The 19940-nt window shown below is 34.8% G+C and overlaps 1 protein-coding gene across 2 annotated transcripts in view; it reads left to right on the top strand.

Moving 5' to 3' along the window:
• Positions 1–17693, top strand: part of PDCD6IP (programmed cell death 6 interacting protein) — a 43992-nt gene extending 26299 nt beyond the window's left edge. For both annotated transcript variants that reach the window (XM_004676332.2, XM_004676333.2), the window contains exons 8-18: positions 1182–1404; positions 2615–2738; positions 4432–4609; positions 5897–6008; positions 7300–7469; positions 8884–9132; positions 9691–9825; positions 10903–10997; positions 12013–12136; positions 13115–13299; positions 14171–17693. In XM_004676332.2, coding sequence (XP_004676389.1) covers positions 1182–1404; positions 2615–2738; positions 4432–4609; positions 5897–6008; positions 7300–7469; positions 8884–9132; positions 9691–9825; positions 10903–10997; positions 12013–12136; positions 13115–13299; positions 14171–14345 — 1770 coding nt within the window. In that variant the 3' untranslated portion in view covers positions 14346–17693. The remainder of the gene's footprint in view (positions 1–1181; positions 1405–2614; positions 2739–4431; positions 4610–5896; positions 6009–7299; positions 7470–8883; positions 9133–9690; positions 9826–10902; positions 10998–12012; positions 12137–13114; positions 13300–14170) is intronic.
• The last annotated feature ends 2247 nt before the right edge of the window (positions 17694–19940 follow it).

The following is a 19940-nucleotide window of genomic DNA, read 5'->3' as shown; positions in this document are numbered from 1 at the left end:
TAGAGAACACAAGCATGGATTTATATCTCAAAAATGAGGTGTTCCTCTTTTAATAGGCATGGCCTTTTTTTTACTTGATTTGAGCTCAAATTGGTGAACAGAAAACAGACAAAAAAAGACAGCCAATATGTCATAGTATCTGTGATCTTTTATTTAGTGGAGAAGAGTACCCTATGAAGCTGACAGAGATCTTTAGATAATTACCCCCAGAAGTCCGCTTTTCAGTTATTACTGTCAATAGTGGGGAGGGGGGGGGACGTTTTGCTGGTCATGAATAAATCAGAAACCAAAACCAGTCCAGAGTCAGGAACATCAGAACAGAATAAAATTTCTGCTTGGGATTCATTTCCAGGGCTAGGAACCAATTGTATTTGGTTTTACATGGGAGGTGCGCTTCTTACTGCAGTTCTTTGACTCTAGATGGTGGGTCCTCTTGAGCATCTTGATAGAATATTTAAAGCTGCTAAAAGTAGAATTTTCAAAAAGATATTAAAAAATATCTTACAGATACGGAAATATAAAAAGTCCCTTATGGCAGTTATTTAAATCACAAATGAACCTGGTAAGATGGTAAAGCTAATTTTTTCAAAGTACTATTTATTTGTTTGATATGTGGTTATCAGTATTGAGGAGCTTGTCCTTATTAGAAGATATTAGATGTTTAGGGATAAAAGGTCATGATGCATCACAAATGAGTCTTCCCCCCAAAAGAAGCAAAAAAACAAACAAACAAAAAACCAAAAAACCAAACACACAGGTTGCTATAAGGGAAAAGAGAAACATGGTAGATGGTAACAATTGTTGAATGTGATCACTGTAGGTGGAAGATCTATTGTTGCTCCCAGGTTTCTAGGAGGGCTTGTAGTGCATTGTAATTGGTAGTCATTTGTGTGTCTCTCTAAGTGTTTTAGATAACATTTGTTTTAACCACCCCTCCTCACGGTCTGTTCATACTCATTGTCCTACTGATTGCTTTCACTTTCTTTGCAGTTCACCTTATGTAAGAGCTGTCTGCTTTGTATTATTTAATTTTTGAAATATTTTGTCATGGGAGAATTTCTAGGTTTTTCTGCCATTAACTGCTATCTTCAAATTAAAGATTAAAAAAAAATGAAAACCACTACCACTAATGCTTAGATGGCTAGTTAGGAAAATAACTATTTTTACATTTTTATTTTTAGCATGCAGCAGAATTGATTAAAACAGTGGCATCTCGATATGATGAATATGTCAATGTGAAAGATTTTTCTGACAAGATCAACCGTGCCCTCACTGCAGCAAAGAAAGATAATGACTTCATTTATCATGATCGAGTACCAGATCTTAAAGATCTGGATCCTATTGGCAAAGCCACACTTGTGAAGTCTACCCCAGTCAATGTACCCATCAGCCAGAAATTTACTGGTATGTCAAGTATTCATATGCATTTTAATCTTACTCTTCTGTTTAAATGTTTTTCATATCTGGAATGATAATTGTTACTGTGTGCTTTGAATGGAACATATTCATTCATGTTGTTCAAATGAATGTGAGAATAAAACTGTAATGTTATATAGTGAAATTTTTTTTTAAAGATTTAAAAAAAAAGGACTGAACTGGGGTACAGACCAGAGGTGCAGGGGCAGTGAGAGGATTCACCAGAAACAAAGTGGGGAGCAGAACAGGCAGATCGACAAAGTACACTGCTGAGGGGAGCAGCAGGCGGGTCAGGAGAGGTCTGCCACGCCATGTGGTCACCTCCTGGGTAGGCAGGGATCGAACTCTTGAGGAAGTGGATTTAGCCTCTTAGTGCTGTGCTTTAACCCGCTGCACCACCAGTAAGGGCCATATAGTGAAATTTTAAAGTGTAAAATAAAGTAAATGGTAATAATCCATCTGTAAACTTAGGTAACAGCCAGAAAACTTGAAACTGTTGTAATGATAAATATTTTAAACCAGCATTTGTCATTGTAACATACCATTTGTTTTATTATTTAAGATTCTACATAAAACATAAGCATACACAGATATCACTTCAGCAAGTAAACCTCTGAATTCTTGTTAGTTTTAAGTAGTGTCCCTTGGGCAGTGTAGATGTACATAGTTGGTAGTCTTTAGCTGAGTGTTCAAGCGTAATATTCTATTTTCAGGAAATGTGATGTTTTAAAAACTTATTTCTATGTAGAAAACAGGTAAGAGGGGCTCTTGTAAGCAGTTTACAAAATTAGTGTATGTTTTCTTCACAGCCGCCTCATGAGATAGGCACTTTCAGTGCATGTGGCTGAGGGACTGCTGATGGCTGAGGGACTGCTGATGCACACCTAGAAGTGTAGAGCAGGAAGCCGGATTTTGGCTCTGTGGCCACTAGTCAGTGTAACTGAGAGACGGTGCTTCTTATTTATAACACTTTTGCTAGTGAGCCTTTAAGCTCAATGATAACCTTTCATTTTAGTCATTGTCAATGAATATAGTGACCTAAAAATTCACTTTACCCTTGTACTTTCAGTAGTGATTATTTCTGATCTTAGCTCTAGTATTTGTACACTCTTTATATGAATAATGTAAAGGAAATAAGAAGTCACTTTATAGTTGGAGTATTGGACTTTTTTTGTTAAATTTCTATTCCTGATTTTAGATCTGTTTGAGAAGATGGTTCCTGTGTCAGTGCAGCAGGCTTTGTCTGCCTATAATCAGAGGAAAGCTGACTTAGTTAACAGATCAATTGCTCAAATGAGGGAAGCCACCACTTTGGCAAATGGGTGAGTAGAGCTTAATTTTCCTAAATTTATCTGTAAAGTTCAAATGTTTTGTGCTTGATTTGTTCTTTAAATAGTTTCTGAACATTTTAGTTTGCATATATAGACAATTCTTGAGGACACTGTATTTGTTAAGCCTTAGCAAATATAGTTGGAAGGAATTGGATTACTAATTTGTATTTTAGGGAATATTGATTTAAGGGAAAGGCGAGCTAGAAATGAATTCATTAAGCTAAGATCATGGTACCTTCAGTATTCTGAACTGATTTTTGCTTTGAAAATTGAGAAAATAATACATTGATTTAAGTAAAATATAAGTATAATTTCCAAAACAATAAATGTACCCATTTCTTTTTTTTTTCTTAATTTATTTTTTCATAGAAGAACTGGGGTGTAGCCAAAGCTGTGGGTGGGGATGAGTGAGTTCACCAGAGACAGAGTGGGGGAGCACAAGAGGTAGATCCCCTGAAGTACATTTTCAGAAAGGGTCTGCTGCATCATATGTGGGCTAGCCTTTTGTCAGTCTTTTTAATTTGAGCCATTTTTACATGTGTATAGCAGTATCTCATTTTTAGTTTCATTTCTTTAATGCAAGATACTTTTTTGCATTAATATCCATTCCTTTAATTACTGATGATATTGAGTAACTTCATCTGCTTTAGATCCATTCATGTATCTCATGTGAAGTATTTCATGAGACCTTCGGGGCTGGTATCGAACTCATGCCAAAGTGGCTTTAGCTTCTTAGTGCTGTGCTTTAACTCACTGCGTCACCAGAGAGGGCCCTAAAATTGATTTTTCTTTAATCTTTAAGAAGTTCTTAATGTATTTTGGAGGCAAGTCTTTTGTCAAATACATGCAATTAAGAATTTTTTTCCCTAGTCTGTTTTGCCTTTTCGTGTTTTTTTATTTTGCTGAAACATGGATTTGACCTCACTTTTCTTTTTCTAGCAAAATAACAGAAGTTATTAATAAGCCACAAAACTGAGTATAAATGAAGATTCATTTTAAGATCAACTATATTATTTTAACATTTTGCCTTAGGTTATATTACATAACTATTTCTGATTTTTCAGTTATAAAGTATGAGTAAAGGCTGCATTAAAAAAAAAGATTTATTTTTATGTATTTATGCATACAAGAACTGGGGTGTAGGCCAGAGGTGCAGGGGTGAGAGGACTCACTAGAGACAGAGTGGGGAGAACAGGCAGATGTACTGAAATACACTATTGAGGGAGCAGCAGGTAAGACAGGAGAGGTCTGCTGCGTTATACTTGTCAGCTCCATGACTAAGAGATTGAACTCATGCTGCAGTGGCTGGTGATAGCTTGATAGTGAGTACTGAGACTTAACCCCTTGTGCTGCCAGGGAGGCCCTAAAGTACAATTTTAAAATTTTAATTGCTTATTGAAAGACTTTACTCAAGTTTGAGATGTGGACCCAAGGTTTTCAGTTTATTTTAATGCTGTCATATTTTTCTTTTTACTTTTAATTTACTATGATCTTAAATAACTTTAATGATTTTGTTTTAATTTTATTAACCATATTCCATATTTGCGTTATTTTTCATTTGCTGGGACTTGACTGTGTTTTGGGGGGTACTAATTTCATTGCTATTGATTTGGATATAGGACATTAAGTTTTGAAGCTGATTTAGACTTTCAGATGATAGAATGTCTCATTTTGATTTCTTTAGGGTGTTAGCTTCCCTTAATCTTCCAGCAGCAATTGAAGATATATCTGGAGATACTGTCCCTCAGTCTATATTGACTAAGTCCAACTCTGTGATTGAACGAGGAGGCATCCAGACTGTTGATCAGTTGATCAAAGAATTACCTGAATTACTACAAAGAAATAGGGAGATCTTAGATGAGGTATGTTTTGAGAGATTTGCTTTTTCAGTAAAAATTCTTTGACTCTTGGTGTTCATTGGAGATTAGGATTAGAAGCTTCTTCCTATTGTGCCTTATAGGGTAGTATTCATCATCTCAGTGAATTTATTGTGGTCCAGTGTCTGTTCTTCAGTCCCAAAGGAATTCTGATTGAGAACGGGTTCATTTACATTTTATCGGTAAATAAATGCTTGTTAATGAACCTCATGACCGTCTTGTAAAATCAGTATACAACTTACCATTCTAACCTCTTTAACTGTATAATATTCAGTGGCTTTTCAGTACATTTGTAGTGTTGTGTAAACACCAACACTATCACCCCCCCAAAAGAAAAACCTATCTCCATTAGCTGTCACTCGTCATTCCCCTCTCCCCTGGTCTTCAAAACCACTAATAGGGGTTTCATTTCAGTGGATTTGCATATGGCGATCTCTGATAAATGCAGTCATAAATAGCAGGTAGCCTTTTGATTTGGGCTGCCTTCACTTACAATATTTCAGGTTTCATCTGTGTTATATCACGTGTCAGTACTTCATTTCATCCCACTATGTGGATGTGCCACATTGTTTTCATCCATTCATCAATGAGAGATAATTGGGTTGCTAACCATTTTATTTTACCTATTCCCAAATAATGTTACTATTTATGAACTCTGCATGTCACCCACTTGGAAGTTTCCCATTTTGAGGAAGGGTTGTGCCTTTGATCTGACTTCCTACTCTTACAAGCACCTCCTGTGTCTTGTCTCATACTCATTCCGTTAAATTTGTGTTCTAAGCTAGTAGTGACCTATGAAATTGGCAAGATATATCGAGTGGAGTGATTTTGGCTAGTGAATGATTTTTATAAGGCTCACTAGTTGATGATTATTTTTACCATTTTAAAAAGCAAAAGATGATTATTGACAGTCCACAAAACTTAAAATATTTATTCTTGTGTAAAAGTGAAAATACCTGCTTAAGCTCTCAGGAATTAGCAGGTACCATTGGCTCTAATCCCTGCATCTTTTGTTTCTAGCTCCCTAGTATCCTGTCTTCTCAGCTATATATTAAACAAGTATTTATTTATATGTTAATTTTTAGTTTTTTTGTAACTGAGATGAAATTCTAAATCTTTTATTGTATATTGACTAAGCATTTTTCTCTTTTATCACTTTGAAGGTTGAAAGTGTTCTGTTTTAATATTAAAAGTTTTTGCTTAAAGTAGTCATATTTTTAAGTTTCACATCAGGGATGATATTTCATTGTTGCTTTCCCTTCTTTTAAAAAGTCATTAAGAATGTTGGATGAAGAAGAAGCCACTGACAACGATTTAAGAACAAAATTCAAGGAACGCTGGCAAAGGACACCATCTAATGAACTCTATAAGCCTTTAAGAGCAGGTAAAAATGTGCACAAGTGACATTCACTTGAATAAATACCAAATCTGTACCTATATTTTGCTTGATTAAATTAGGTGTATGCAGACTTGTTTTTTTACTGAAACTGTGCTGTCATGGAAACAACAGAAGTTCAGATGAGTAAATTTTAAGTACCTAATTCACTTTAATGAAGGGATTCATGAATTAGTACCACTTATAGCAAGTAGAAGAGAGCTCCAAGGGACTGCTAAAAGGGACAAGTTTTTTGAAGGCAGTACCAGGGAGGTCACAAATTAAAGGGAGATTAATTTCAGCTTACGTAACCCACCTGTGATAAATGGAAGTGTTTAAGGTGATTATCTCATCTTCCTTTGGGGAATGGAAAATTACCTCATTGGTCTTGACCAGAAAATTCCACACTGTGTTAACACTACATTCTGGGGGAGGTTGAGACTGCAGTCAGGTTGGATTTGAAGTCTCGGTGGGCTCAGCACAAGCCACTTCAGTTTGGATGCAAAAGAAAGCACAGTATTTTCTCTCAGTTCAGTATAAAATTAAAAAACCGAAACAAAACAAAGGTAACAAAATGTTTGGTGTAAGAAGTTCAGATTGTTTAGGTGGGAATAAAGTGAAAATTAAAAGAATAACTGTGCATTTCTTTTTCCATTTTATGCCCTGTTCATATTTTAAACATATAAATAAGATTATGTGTTGTGTTGTAATTTATCTTGCTTAATAGTGAGTCCTTGGCGATAAAAGATGAGTTTTAACAGTTAATTTGTAACCATATTTATTCTTTAAAAGACATTGATTATTAAGAGTTTTGTGTTTGCTAGGATAAATTATGTCTTTAAAGTGGCTGGAGAATTTATTTATCTCTATAAAAGGAAATAATGCCATGAGATTTTTCTAAAGTTATATTTTCTCTTTTATGTTAAGTTGAAGCAGTGATTTTCAAGAGATGAATGCTGTTTAAATATGTTGTAACAGTTTTTGGAGTGAATGATTTCTTTGCATATTCCTGAGTTGTAAAAATACTAATGTGAATTAGTTTTTATTTCATTGGCAGAAACACAAAATATATTTTAAGGTACAGTGTTACTTTTGCTTTGTAATTGATTTTTTTTTCCCCCTGAAAATAAAAGGTGAAAACTGTCAGGAGCTGAGATTTAATTATCTAATGAATTGGGACATATAAAAGGGACAAATAAGTAAAGTTGGGAAAAAGAGCTATAAGTACAACTAGCCCATTAACATTGTTGAAATCAGTGCTGGGTTCTGGGAAAATTCTCCATTTCCCCTTCTCCCCCAGAGGGAACCAACTTCAGAGCAGTTTTGGACAGAGCTGTGCAAGCAGATGGACATGTGAAAGAACGTTACCAGTCTCATCGGGACACCATTGCCCTTATGTGTAAGCCAGAACCTGAACTGAATGCCGCTATCCCTTCTGCTAACCCAGCAAAGACCATGCAAGGCAGTGAGGTAAGAAGATGTATTTTGATGTGAGTGGTATCTGCTTATGAAAACTATATTCAAGCTGTTATAGATAATAAATTGCCCACTCCTTATTGACATCTTTTTAAAAATGCAGAAGTAAACAAAGGTATTAATATTCCAAATAAAATGCTATATATCATGTAATAGGTAATTATGCTCATACTGTTACATGCTGTAGTACTAATTTCCATGTATTGAGTATCTCTGTGAGCTGGGTATTAAATTCAAGGTACTTAATATGTTCTTAGTATTTAATTCGGGCAGAGGCTTGGGAATAAAGAAACTTCCCTGAAGTAAATAAAAGACTGAACATTAAATTAGGACACTTAGGAGATATGGAGTGGTCAGCAGAAGCTAAAATAAAGGTGGCCCTATTTAGAAGAAACTTTAGATTTTTTCCCTCAGGTATTTTGGTCTTCATAAAGTAAGGACAGTCCTGTCAAGGAGCTTACTAGGGCTGTGGAATGAAGATTAGGACAGAAATTCTTAGAAACAGTCATTTGGTGAGGAGATCCATAGGACTTGAAAAGATAGGGTTGTGGGATGGGGTTCATGGCTGTCACTTTCTGCCTTTGTCTTTTTCCTAGCTTTCTTTTAACAAACATCCCTGGGGCAAGCAGAATGAGGTAGTTGGGTTGGTGTTCTTTATGATCCAGTAGAAATGTTGAGAGATGAGTGAAAAGGGGAACTTGCAGGTCACCCTAGAGGGCACGTGAATGCTGGAACACTATTACTAACAAGTGGTGTATATGAATCATGTGGATGTAAGTCATAGACTGCCTGAGTAAGAGAGTTAGAACTCTGTGATATGAAGAGAAGTGTAACAACCATCTCTCTTTCTCTCCCAGTATATAAAATGTACACATGATTTGTACCTTTGTATCTGTTTCTCTCTTCTGGCATGCTCCATTTATGTATAACTGTCTTTGTCTGTATAGCTATCTCTCTATATCCCTGTCTCTCAGTCTGTGTCTACCAAATGAGATATCTACTTAGTTGCCAAAAATGTACCTTCCTTACAGGGAGGAAGTATTGTATAGAGAGCTCAACAGATTGGTTTTGGAGTTAGTCAGACTTAGGTCTCAAGTTCTACCTCTCTTCTTTCATAGCTGTATGATCTTGGGCATCTTACTTAATTTTTCTGAGACTTACCTTTCCCATCTGTGAAATAGAGGTAATACATGTTTATCTGTGGAGTATTGTAAAGAATACATCACATTTAAATGTTAAGTGTCTTAGGACAGTATCTGGCACAGAATAATTGTTCAATAACTTGAAGCTCTTGCTACTGTTACCATTATTGTTGCTGCTCTTTGAGTTCCGCTAGAATCCCTTGAAGCTGATTTCTGTTTTTGGGCAGTAAGCTAAGGTTTTTTGTTTTTGTTTTTAAATTGTTTAGGTTGTAAATGTCTTAAAATCCTTATTAACAAATCTTGATGAAATAAAGAAGGAAAGAGAGGGTCTGGAAAATGATCTAAAAGCAGTGAATTTTGACATGACAAGCAAATTTTTGACTGCTCTGGCTCAAGATGGTGTGATCAATGAAGAAACACTTTCTGTTACTGAACTAGATCGAATCTATGGAGGTCTTACGAATAAAGTCCAGGAATCTCTAAAGAAGCAGGAAGAACTTCTTAAAAATATTCAGGTAAGGGCCCTCCCTGGTGGCGCAGCGGGTTAAAGCACAGCACTAAGAAGCTAAAGCCACTTAAGCATGAGTTCGATCCTCACCCTGGAAGTGATCGACATGGTGTGGCAGACCTCTCCTGACCTGCCTGGTGCTCTCCTCAGCAGTGTACTTTGTCAATCTGCCTGTTCCACTCCCTACTCTGTCTCTGGTGAATCCTTTCACCGCCCCTGCATTTTTGGCCTGTACCCCAGTTCTGTATGCATAAATAAATAAATCTTTTTAAAAAAACATTCAGGTAAAATTTATATACCTTAGGAAGATTTATGTTTGTCCATTTATGATTGTATTATGTGTTAGTATATATCTGTAGTCATTACAGTGTTCAGAAACCCACTGATAGTTATACTATTAAGGAAAGATTTAAAAATGTAGTGCTACCCCAAAAGAAATAATATGTAAACTTCAAGTAATTTCTGTATGTAATCAGAATGTTTTTTCAGTTGGAAAAATATCACATATATTAATGAGCTACTTTAATTTGATCAGTAAATATAAATGTATAAATCTTTTAACAAGGTCTCACACCAGGAATTTTCTAAAATGAAGCAGTGTAACAATGAAGCAAATTTAAGAGAAGAAGTTCTGAAGAATTTAGCTACTGCATATGACAACTTTGTTGAACTTCTAGACAATTTGAAGGAGGGCACAAAGGTATGTACAAAAGAAACAGTAGTTGTGAAAATATAGTTGGGAAGTTAATTGGTGTGTCCAGCTAGACCAAATTATTTTTAATAATTATTTTAATTATTATTTAATAATTATTTTAAATAACAATGTTTGCCTCTGAGAGGTTTATTATAAAAGGGAAGAAACTTAAAGTGGCAGCATTTCATGGGGACTTTGAGGAATGAATTATATATATTTCACCAGGTAGAATAGGGATGTAAGCGTTCCTGGTAGCAAGAATTAGCTCAGAGATATCAACAGCTAATGACACAATTTGTGGCAGTGGAAAGTTTGAATGGAAATAGAGAATAGGAGTGAGTGATTTGTGGTAGGGAAGGAGGAGGGCAGGTGTAGCTTATATCTTCTGTGGTGATTGTTTGGATTATGATAGACTTTAATTGTCTGAATTTCAGAGTGCTTTGAACATTTGAAGTATTTTGTTTAGAAAGCTTAGGGAAATACATATATTTGTTTTTACCAATTACTTTACTGATTCCCTTGCTTTTAGATATGTATTTCTTTTAGGTATTTTAACTCCAAAATGATCACTGAATAAAGTTATCATGATGTAAACACATTGTATATAATGTAAAACTCTCTAAAGAGAAATAGAAATATGTAAAGCCTTCTAAATAGAGAGGATAGCAAGATACTTTGTTTTAAATTGCTTTGTCAAAATAGATATACTGAGAAAACTCTACAGAGAACTTCTGGAAATTCTAGTCAGAGTTTCTGTATCATGCCTACATTTTTGAAGTAAATGTGCAAATCTAATTTTTCTACTTGAAAGGGTTTAGTATCTTTATTATATAGTTAACATTTGTGGAAGTTACATAGCTGTTGCTAGGTAATTTTTGGTTATGGAGTTCTCTAAAAATGATTTTCAAACTTTTATTTTCTTTAGGACTCTTAGGTCATATTTAATACTAAGTTGTTGGACTTAAATGGTATGAGTGTATCTCATGCACGCTTTTTTAGTGCTTTAGCCATACTGATAAATGAGCTATAGATTGTATTCTACCTTAGATTAAAAAATTACTTACATTTGTTCTTTGCTTGTAGTTTTACAATGACCTGACTGAACTCCTGTTAAGATTCCAGAACAAATGCAGTGATATAGTGTTTGCACGGAAGACCGAAAGAGATGAACTCTTAAAGTAAGTTTGTTTTTGTGTCAGCTTGTACTTAAAATACTTTTCTTTCAAGAAAATCATATGAAGTGACTTTTGGGTTGAGCTTTGCTGTGTGTTACCAGTTTCCTTTTTCTTCTGGGTATTTTATAAAGCAGAAAGCAAGCAGTATGATTTGGGAACAAAAGGATGAAAGAAAAAAACAAACAAACACCAAACTCTTCATGTAGGAAAGCATAGTGATACCACAGAAATGGTAAAAAAGTAACTCAAGGTGACACATCTCAGAAAATGCCACTAAGCAGGGAGTTTGCCTACAAGTGGCAGATAGGTTCCTGTCATAAAACGAGAGCTACAAAAGATGGAAGACAGTGTGACTAGCTCAGAAAGTGTCAGCAAAATTGCTTCCTGAAGTCTTCATTTGACATTTGCTAATAATTAGAAAGTTGATCCATATGAAAATACTATCTTTATAAAGGTAAATATAAGAACAAAATTTAATGAAACTTATGTAGAAAGGGTATATATATGTTAGAGTCAGGAAAAAGGAACAAAGATGTTCAAAACTAAGGCATATAAACTATGAGGTCTCAACATAAAATACATCAGTGCCGTATTTCTTTGAATATTTTCATCTGAAAATTTTTGCAATATTTTTAACAGATTCACTTTCTTACCTGTTGATTTGTTGTCTATAAACCCTGATGTAATGTTTGGGTAATAGTAATAGTAATTTGGGTATAGCTTGGTCATTGAGTAGTTGTAGTTTTTCTGATAAGATAGGTTATTGTAATAAGGTCTCATCTAAAGATGACCTCTTACTGTGGGTGGTCTTTAGAAGCACTTCCCTGGTTTGACATATTCCTCATTCTAGCTATAATTGTAATCACTGAGACAAAATTTATTTATTTTTTTCAATTACTGAGAAATAGGAGTTTATTTTATTAAATAGCAATAAGAAAAAATATTTTTAAGTTCTAATCAACAATAGAAATGTATTAATTGTATATAGTTTTTTGAGTTTAACACTTGTCTTTTAAAGGGACTTGCAACAAAGCATTGCCAGAGAACCTAGTGCTCCTTCAATTCCTACACCTGCCTACCAGTCCTCTCCAGCGGGGGGACATTCACCAACTCCTCCAACTCCAGCACCAAGAACCGTGCCGGTCAGTAAGCAAACAGTTTTTAAATGGAAGTTTTAATTAATGATCGCTTGTTGAAAGAATAAAATACACTTTACATTGGAGATGATTGCTACTTTCATTAGGTGATCAAACCTCTCATGCTGTGTAATAGGAACAGTATAGCATCATGCATGAATTCTTGCCCAAAAAATGTTTGGAACCTAAATCGTCAGTAGACCCAACTTTAAGTTTACAGCAGATGCAGTGATAAGATGTTAAATGATGCTGTTAGGAAACACTTAGACAAATCTAGAATTGGAACAGTTGTGAGATTCATGGCTTGGTCATTTCCCAAAGTGTGTTTCATAGAAGAAAAAAGGTGAAAGGGAATATTCAAGATTTAAAGAGAACAGATTCACAATAATTAAAATACAGTATTTGAAGATTGATTAGAACTTGGTTCGTAAAAACACCTTTTTTTTTTTTAATGATAAATAGGGAAACTTGACTGTGGAGGGGGGATATTCAGTGATATTGAAGAATAATTTTCTTAGGGTGCAATGATATTGATTCTGCAGAATATTAGGATTTGTATGCTGGATGAAGTCTTTAGGACTTATCACAAAATATGCAACTTACTTTCATATGGTTTTGGCAATATATAAGATAAATATATGAGATGTAACCTATAGGTGAAGCAGATACGGACAAATGTTAATAATTACTGAATTGGCAAATATGTTGTCATTTGTTACATCAGTCTGTTTCTTGTGTTTGAAAATGTTCATGTAAAAATACTGGGACCAGGAGTACAGTGATAACCATATCTGACCTGTTCTTTCATACTTAATATCTTCAGTTGTGATAATTTCTAGACCAATAAGCCAACGTTAAAAAATGGGGATCAGAAATATAAACTTGGGCTGGATCCTGCAGTTTCTCATATACTTGCATTTATTTTAATTGATAGCAATTTGAGAGAAACATGAAATATGTGATAGTGCCAACTTTTTCTTACAGCCTAAGCCCCAGCCCCCAGCTCGGCCTCCACCTCCTGTGCTTCCAGCAAATCGAGCTCCTTCTGCTACTGCTTCAGCTCCAGTGGGTACTATGACTGCTGTACCAGCTCCATCACCAACGCCTGGTTCAGCTCCCCTTCCTCAGGCCCAGGGACCCCCCTACCCCACCTATCCAGGATATCCCGGGTAAGGCAGGAATGTTGTTTATCCCATTAAATGGCTCATATTTTTAGCCCTTTAAAAAACAGGGTCATCTTTCACTGAACAGAGGTATCATGAATAAGTTATATTGTCAGGTTATTACAGAAATAAAAATAATGTTAGCACCAATTACTTAGTAGCTGTTTCCTGTGTTTATATATGTTTTTAGTTTTTACATAATGGGTTTATATTAAATATAGATCCTCTCTATGGTATTCAGAAAGTCTGTGTTTTTTATTTAGGTAAGGAGATAGATGCCTTTTTTGACTTAGCATAGTATGAACGAGAAGGCCTTCATGGACCTATACTTTGAATATTGGCATTCTAATAAAATGTTGAACAGAATTCTAGTTACAGAATGCTCTTTCTTAAAGATTAGCTTTTTAGGAGATATATTGTTAATCTTAAAAGTCAAGACATTTGATTACTAAGATGTGATCCAAACTCAGTAAATATATTCTTTCTTTCAAATATTAGAACTTTATAAACAGTCTATGTGCATTATAATATTGAGCTTTGTGAAATAGGAATGTAGTTAGATTACCATATTAACATGAAGGGTCTCCATTGATATTCCTTGTAATAGTTGAGTAGTCCTCTTTGAACCAACAGTTTCTGGATAGTATTAAACTCTCGATGTTCTTTCATTTCAATTAATAATAGGATTGGACCTCATTATTCTAACAACTACCTTATGTAGCTATTTTTTCCTCTCTGTTTATTTCTAGTAGACTGAGAAATAGAGAACAATGTTTTTCTTAAAAAATACTGGTTTTAGAATAATTGCTAGATGTATCGTTTTTCTAGTATTGAATTTACTAATCCTTTTTTTTCTTGGTATTCTTTTTCCTACCAGGTATTGCCAAATGCCCATGCCCATGGGCTATAATCCTTATGCATATGGCCAGTATAATATGCCATATCCACCAGTGTATCATCAGAACCCAGGACAGGCTCCATATCCAGGACCCCAGCAGCCTTCATACCCTTTCCCTCAGCCCCCCCAGCAGTCTTACTATCCGCAGCAGTAATACACAGCAGTAATATGTCAGCTCAGAAGCTCAGCTGGTTCAGTTCAAAGGGAAAGAAATACCAACCCTGCAATAAGTGTACTAAACTCTACGTTCTGGTTAATATAATGCACTCTACTGTACTGAATGCAGTGTATAATTTCGGTCTGCAGCTAAAAGCTGTGCCCCGTTTCCACATTTGATTGCACATGTGAGATTTACTGCTGTTGCAGTACAGACATTAGGTATAATAGGATTTGAAATAAATTCCATTACAGTTCACAAAAGCTGAAAATGAGAAATTAAACCCACAACTGAAATGTTTGAAATGATTATACTTACGTCAACACAAGATGTGATTGGGACATCAGATACTTACAATGGTGGCTTAAGTACTAAGATTCAAGAACACTAGTTTTCTTTCTGTTTTGGTTTATTCATTTGGTTTAATTTCCATTTGCTATTTTGCTTAATCAAAGCATTGTAAATCTTATAATTTAAAAATAAATTACTTAAGAACAGTTGTCATTGTTATGTTTTGTCATTGATTCTCATTACTGTCTAATTTCTTTCTGATTAGTCTCATTTTATTTGTACGTAAGTTAAACCGTGTGTTTAAGTGCATGATTAATACAAGTTAACAATCAGGTTCAAGAATGTTTTATAGGAAAACCAAAAGAGTACTATAATTTATCTTTCCTATGTTGATTAGTAAGTTAATTTTGACAGTTTATTTTGAAAAGTCCTATAATGTGGAAGAAACACAATTGCTACCAAAGATTCTTCAAATAAATATACAAATATGTATGTTTAATGTTTTATTATTAGCTTCTCCAAGAAATTGATAGACATTCTGGTGGTAATATCTTCCCCTTTTTTTTTTTTTAATAACTTGGTTAAAATAAATTTATGTCATTGGCAATACTGTCTATTGTAATGGAATTGTTTAAAGAAAATTTAATGTACCTTTCTATTCCTTTCTCCCACCTTATTGTCTTAATATCATCTAATGCACAATGTATATGAGTAGAAATAAGCCCTTTCATGTTTATGCTCCTAAAAGATTGGACCATTTTATAATTCAGGGAGCACATAAAAGATTTGTGGGGAGCATATGCCAATTCTGGAATAGGTTGTGTATTTAACATTAATCTCTGCTGTTAGACTAATCACTGTATAAACTTAAGTAAAAATAGTGAGCCATGTGTCATGGAATGAGAAAATGAGAAAGGAATGAGTTGTCTGGAAGCACTCTTGGATCTGTTCTGTGTGAGGTTTGTTTCTGAACACATTAAGCATATGAGCAGATTTCCATTGACTGTTTGTTTTCTTAAGTTTTGATGCTGACTGTTTTTCATTATTGTTTCATTTAAATTATTCTGTCACTTGGTCCATTGTTGTTTTCATTGATAGTTTGGGTTTATATTTTAAATGTTGGACTGAGGTGTGATTGTAAAAGGGAGTGGGTTGGTTTAAAAAAATATGTATATTTAAAAAAAATCTTTGTTGTATGTAGAAAATACAAAGGCATGTTACTCCGATACAAATAATTTTACATGGAATTGAAATTGGTTTAAAGTCCAGTAGTTAAAACTTTGGCAAAAAGGTTTTACATATCATTGCCAACTTTTATTATGGAATCATCAAAATATGTTACGGGCTTGTTTGATGTGTTAATGGCATCTAAGTTAACTTTTCCATATTGCTAAAGGTTTCGTATGATGACCTAATAATACTCAGTGAGAGTTGGGGTATTTCAAATTGTTAGTTTATAATTCTTCCCAATGCAGAGAAAACAAAAAAATTGGCCTGAATATTCTCTTTGGGAAAGACAGCACTAAAGAAAAGAGTGAGTGCGTTAGAGGGCCAAAAGAGAAGTTTTAAGGCCATTTAGCCTGTTCTCTGTGGTAGGCTAGGCCTGCTCCGAGAACCACAGGAAGGTTTTTCAGAAATGGTAGGAAAAAAGGCTCCACAGCCCCTGTGGCAAATTCTTCCAGCATACCAGACTTGTTTGGCTCTGTTAGCAAAACCTTTTTTCTGCAGCAAACCAAGCCCATTCCCTCCTGCTAGTTCACTCATAGTTTAGCTGATTGAGTGTGCTTTCTTTAGGTCACCTTTGTCTGGATACAGATAGACAACTCTTGCAACCCGTCTTTGTTGGGTCTGTGCAAACCTGTCTAGTTTCATTAAGGTGGCTCTTAGAAGTTTCTCCTCTCTGATTTGCAAGGGAAGCCTTCATTGAGAAGACTTTGTGACCGAACTTTTTAATCCTTTGCTTAGTTTTCTATATTCCACAAAATATTCCAAAATGTAGTTGTGGTTAATGCTGTCTATTTAAAGGTAAAGTGTCATTCTTGTTCAGGCATGTTGTACCTATGTTTACATTAGACTTTTTGATCATCTCAAAACTACAGAAAGGAGACCATTCACAGATCATTTGTGTTGGGCTTTGGAATACTATCAGTACTTTTAAGTGATAAGGAAGCTCTGCTTAGAGGAACTAGTCATAAGTGGGGAAAAAAATTCTGATTTCTTATCCTTAGCTGGAGACAGATGGCCTGACTTTTTAGTCTGGTGTAAAGTGCTGGGTTCCTAAGTCTCTTGGTCTTTATTCTTAATTAAGAAAAATGTCACTGCAAACCAGTCAATATTTGTGAGACATCTGTCAACCAACACCCCAACTTCTTTGCAACTTATACTCTCCTTCTCAAATTTGTTACAGAAAACAAGATTTCACGGAGCCTTCTGTCCCTTACATTTTGTCCTAGTCAGCAGACTTTCTAGTCAAAACATTAAAAAAAATGTCCACTTAGAGGCTTTACAGTTTGCAAAAGTGCTTTGTACATATTTTTTAAATTTCATAAACACAATAAGATGCAATTTGTTAACATTGGTTTCAGTTTGCTACTGGTAGCTTTTTTTCTTTTTAATTAGTAAATCTTGAAGAATCTTGCTCCAATCTACTGGGATCTCATTTTTAAAAACAGTTCTGCAATTATTAGTTGATTTAAAGTACAGTATGGGATACAAAGTAGGAAAAAATGGTAGTGTTAAAATTACTAGTTTAAAAATACACTTTAGAAATAAATGGTTGATTATAAGATTTACATGGAAGAGCAAAGAAGGAAAATTATATTTTTAAAGAAAAAGAGAATATTCAGGCTTTATTTCTGGTATGAAGTTTATATTTTTTAAAAAATCCTATATTATCACACCAGAGATTTTAGATTCTTTTCTGGTTACAAACATTGCTGGTAGTTGGATTATATTTTTATTGTATTCATTTCTCTTAGGGGGAAAATTGTAAAGAAAACTAAAAGGTTACAGATGAATGTATCCTAGAAATAAAAGTTGAAAGATTCTTACTTCCTTGGAGTATGAATTCTTATTTAAAGTGTTTAACCTTCAGCTTTATAGTTTCTGTAATTTCCTTGACAAATGATGGTTTGGGAAATAAAAAGTACTTCCTTTGGTGAATGTATGAGACAGAAAGGAAGAAAGCGTTTTTTAAATGTCTTCTTACAACTGTAACACTATAATTTATCACAGATGGGCATAATTTTTCATTACTTATGATTTGCTCCATTTATTTTTCAGTTGAGTAAATCATTTGGTATCATTTTTGGGTTAGTTTTTGGAAATGTCTGGTGATACTACCTTGTTAGTTGATCAGGGGATGGGAGATGGTGAAATGTGTCAATTTTTTGTTTTCCTCCTAGTTCTGTATTCTCTTAAGGTCAGATGCAACTTATATGTTAGCTTAGAATACACATTTTTTAGAAAATGTGTTGATTTTTGTTTGACTTTCAAATTTGTTGAGGTTGAGCAAGCTAGCTCAAAGAATGAAAAATCTGAGTCTGTTATATATATTTTACATACATAACAATTGAGTATATTTAAATCTCTTTTTACTTATCTGGCATCTATTGGTGAGTGACTACAGAGTTCTTACCTTGATGGCCTGGGAACCTAGGTATGTGGGGAGAAAGAACCATGGGGATCTGAAACCCTGCCTGGAACTTGGTTTCTGCTGCAATCTGAAGGAAGGTGACAGAGCTCTGCCTATTTGGAGGCTGTAGCATCTGCTACCTCAGGGGGGGATTGGCGTAGGGACTCCCTGTGAGCAGGCTGGAACTTGCCTAGGTGCTGGCTACCAGAGAGACAGCTGCAGTCAGCCAGTGCGAGGTCAGCCAAGGGCACGGCGAGTCAGCCTTGTCTGAAGACTGGTGGTGTTTTTTGGAGATAATCTGGCCTGTCCAAGTTGTCTTGGCACTCTTCTAGGCAAGAGACCCTGGGTTCTGTCAGTTCTTTGGCTCTTGGTCAACCAGTGAGCACCTAATGCTGTAGGTGAATCGATTAAAATCTACTACCACTCTGTGTTTTTGTGTTTGCCTGTATTTTAATTGTGGCTTTACATATTTTGCAGTCATGCGATTCATATTCATGTCAATATTATTGGGAACATGAAAGGACCCCTTTATATTCCTTTTCACATTGTAATGTTTTGTCAGTGGATCACTTTTTATGTGTGTTTGCATTAGATTTCCTAATGTGTGAATACCTCAGTTATAAATGTTTAGATTTAGTTATTGGACCCAACTAGATTTTTTGTAATTTTGTTGAAAGCTTAACTTACAACTTTGTGAACAGTTTAATTATGACTTTTTTAATCTTTTTTTTTTGTCTGTTTGGAATATTTTGTCCAGCTTCTGTTTCTTTTATTGCTTGGGTTATGTTTTCTTTTACCTCTAGTTACTTGAAACACAAATTACTACAATTTGTGAACACCTAGTGCACTTATTTTCTTCCCTCCCCTATTTAGTCAAATTTTTTTTACAATCAAGATTTAGATTTATTATTGTTAATGCACTTTATTTTTGCCTTATGAATCATTTTAATTGTTGCCCCCCCTTTTTTTCATTTCTTCCCTTCATTCAGCTTTAAGTTACTCATTTTACAAAGTACATGAACAAGATCTGTTACTACCTGAGTGTGCCTTCTCTCTCATTCCTTCTGGGATGTTGTGAAACATTCAGGAAGTTTGATTGTGGTGTTCTGTAGTACCTATTTCCTGTTTCAGTGGGCACCAGTTCACAGGAGGGATTCCCTGAAGGGCCAGTGCCTTCTTTTCTCCACTGCAACAGGGAAGAAAGGGGATGATGGACCTTGACCTCTTCAGGCTTTACCACCCACCATTGTGATAGCGCTGTATATTAGATCTTAAAAACAAGAATACTTTTTGAGTATATGCACGTGATAGAAATTTCAAAAGATAAAAAGAAGTGGGATAAAAAATCTTGATCCAGTTTCTTTCCTCAGAGTCTGCTACCAGCACACACAGTTCATATTGTGCTGAAGCTTCTTACCTTCTAGAACATAGATGTTTTTACCTGTGGAAGAAGGAAGTGAGATAATTGCATAGTTGGATCTAAAACCGAAGTCTATCCTGGTTTTCTTTCTTTCACAGAGACCAGAGATTTTTTTTTCTTCCACTCCTGTCCTGATCCTTCTCCCTCCTGTCCCTACAAAATGTCTCTGATCTATAGTTGCCTGATGATTTTGATTTTTTTAAAATTTTACAACAGTTTATTTTTACATCATTTTGTACATTTTTTT

This window comes from Condylura cristata, unplaced genomic scaffold, assembly GCF_000260355.1.
Source record: "Condylura cristata isolate star-nosed mole 26May11 unplaced genomic scaffold, ConCri1.0 scaffold00004, whole genome shotgun sequence".
Taxonomy (NCBI): Eukaryota; Metazoa; Chordata; class Mammalia; order Eulipotyphla; family Talpidae; genus Condylura; species Condylura cristata.
Note: the sequence above shows the minus strand (reverse complement) of the source record. Positions and strands in the feature narration are given on the sequence as shown.